Source organism: Suricata suricatta, chromosome 8, assembly GCF_006229205.1.
Source record: "Suricata suricatta isolate VVHF042 chromosome 8, meerkat_22Aug2017_6uvM2_HiC, whole genome shotgun sequence".
NCBI classification, from domain to species: domain Eukaryota; kingdom Metazoa; phylum Chordata; class Mammalia; order Carnivora; family Herpestidae; genus Suricata; species Suricata suricatta.
In genome coordinates, this window is record NC_043707.1 from 135466509 (window position 1) to 135468800 (window position 2292).

At 58.6% G+C, this 2292-nt stretch overlaps 1 protein-coding gene across 5 annotated transcripts in view; it reads right to left on the minus strand.

Annotated features, from left to right (window-relative positions):
• Window positions 1-1778, minus strand: part of H6PD (hexose-6-phosphate dehydrogenase/glucose 1-dehydrogenase) — a 25611-nt gene extending 23833 nt beyond the window's left edge. The window contains exons 1-2 of one of the 5 annotated variants that reach the window (XM_029946298.1): window positions 1760-1778; window positions 383-531 (exon numbers count right to left, since the gene is read on the minus strand). In XM_029946298.1, coding sequence (XP_029802158.1) covers window positions 383-432 — 50 coding nt within the window. In that variant the 5' untranslated portion in view covers window positions 433-531; window positions 1760-1778. Of the gene's footprint in view, window positions 1-382; window positions 546-748; window positions 795-926; window positions 1104-1759 lie in introns of those variants that run through there. The other 4 variants (XM_029946296.1, XM_029946294.1, XM_029946295.1 and 1 more) reach the window with 4 other exon arrangements.
• Window positions 1779-2292: the final 514 nt, after the last annotated feature.

Sequence of the window (2292 nt, forward strand, 5' to 3'; positions counted from 1 at the left end):
GGGCGCGCGCGTAGTCGGGCAGGCTCGGGGGCGCGCGCGCAGTCGGGCCCCCGCGAAAGAGGCGAGGGGCGGAGGCGCAGGCGAGACCACGCCCCCTAGCTCGGGGTCGACTGTGGGGGGGGGGGAGGCGGGGCCTCCCGAATGACATTTTGGTTAGCGTGGCTAGGGCGGGACTCCAGAGTGAAGTGGGCGGGCAAACGCAGGCCCGCCGGCCCTACGGGCGGGCGCAGCATCCGGCTCTGTGGTGCTTTTTAGGGGCTGCCTTCTGGAACACCCGAATAGCGAGGGAAGTGAGTGTGCGGCGCAGGAAGCCTGGGAGCCGGGTGGCCGGATCCTCCCCAGGATCTGGCATGAGCTCTGGGACCTGGAACAGGTTACTTACCTCCTCAGGCCTCGCTCTTCTCCGTCTGTCCGGTGGGCTGCTTGGTCCATCCCACTTCCAGAGTCCCGAGTCGTGATTTAGGGGTCGGAGAGCAGGCTCTTGCTGGGCCTCCACGTTCAGCTTCAAATCTCTGCTCACACCCGTGTGACCTTGAAGACACAAACTGAAGACTCAGTTACTTCATCTGTACAATGAGGACGATAAGAGTATGGCCTTGTCTGTAGGGTGGTGGTGATGTGTATACGTGTGACAGCACGGTCAGCTGCTTCTGTCCGCACTCCGTGCATGGTATGCGAGCCCTCTGCCCCAGTCCTCACCAGTATCATGCAGTATCTGACCCTCACCCTGCAGCAACCTCCTACCTACTTTTCTCCCAGCCCTACAGGCTGTCAGGGCCTCTAGAGAGGCATTAGAGAGGCAGCGGACCCTTCCTGAGAGTGAAGGGCCTAAGTGACCTTGGCTAATGTAGGCTGGGCTACCCAGGACCGCCTCCCCCCATCCCTACTCCTAGAGCATCTTAGCTCTGCCCCTTCTCCAGACCCACCTTCTCCCACCACGCGGACAGGAGAAGGCATGGGCACCTCTGCTGAAGAGCACAGACCACCCAGGAGAGGGGGTTCTGACTGGAGTGAAGAAAAGCTTCTCACAGCTTTTTCTTTCATGAAGGTTCCATGAGAGGTAGAGCAATGAGAGCTAGCAGAGGAAACTTGGCAATGGCCAGCAAAACTGAGTGTGGCCAACAGGCATGATTACCACACAGGATATTGGGCAAGAGGGTTCCAGGAAGGCTGAGAGGCTGAAGGAGGCCGGGCCCCACCGTCACGGAGGCCAGGGGCCATGTGGGGGCCTGCAGTGAGCTGTCAGGCTGCAGGAAGAATTCGGGCAGTATGCTGGGTGGGATGGGGGAGGGCTCACGGAGCCAGGCACCCACTGGGCTGCCTCCACAGCTGGATGTGGGCAGAAGGGTCGAGGGCAGGGACCGGGCAAAACAGTCTGGGAAATGCCAGGACTGTTGGCCAAGAGCCCTTCCATGTTCTGCAAACCTGGGTGCACCGTGTCCTCACACAGCTGTGGGAACTGGGGCCGAGGGAGGCACAGATGGAAGAAGACAGGTGCCCAAAGACTGAGATTAACCAAGGGGTCCTTTCCCGGGTTCCTATAGAGACCTCCTAAGAGTGACCTGCAGGTACCTTGAGGGCATCTTTAAAAAGTATCCCGTAGGCAAGTCACCCATAAGCGGCCCATTAAGAACGTTCGTGTGTCCAATTAGGTGTCAGCGGGGCGGGCTCTGCGCCCCGGATGAAATGAGCCCAGGATGTTACCACTGCTCTCTGGGCGGACAACCGCTCGTCCCGACTCTGTACCTTTTAGTCTGACCTGTTCCATTGCTTTGCCTTCTTTCCATCACAAAAACAATTTGGTCTCATCCAGGTGTAAGAGCATTGCCCCGCCACACCCACAAATCTACAGCCTTGTCCTTTGGGTCTTGCTCATTTGGCTTCCGCTCGTTAGCCAACCGCAGCCTTTCTGATTTCTGTGCTACCGGCAGCTACAGGAGGCTCCAGGCGACACTGCAGGGGACCAGGTGTGTCTAGAACCCTCCGAAGGAAGCCAGAAGGGAAGAGCCATGTCCCCTCGCAGCATCTTGCGGCCCCAGCGGTGTCTGTGGCCTCTCACCTGTCACGGAGCACCCTCGAGCTCTCTTCTCCAAGTTCTTTTTTCTTTTGTCTTCCTAAACTGTGGGGTAGGCAGGGGTCAGGGTTAACTCAGCCCGCTGCACTTCACGGACATGAAAAGTGAGACCCAGAAAGATGAATGACTCACAAGGGATGTCTGTGGAGTTAGAAAGAAAATCACGTGGCGGGTTCTATTTTCAGAACGACTCACCAAGTCACCCCCCCCCCCCCCCC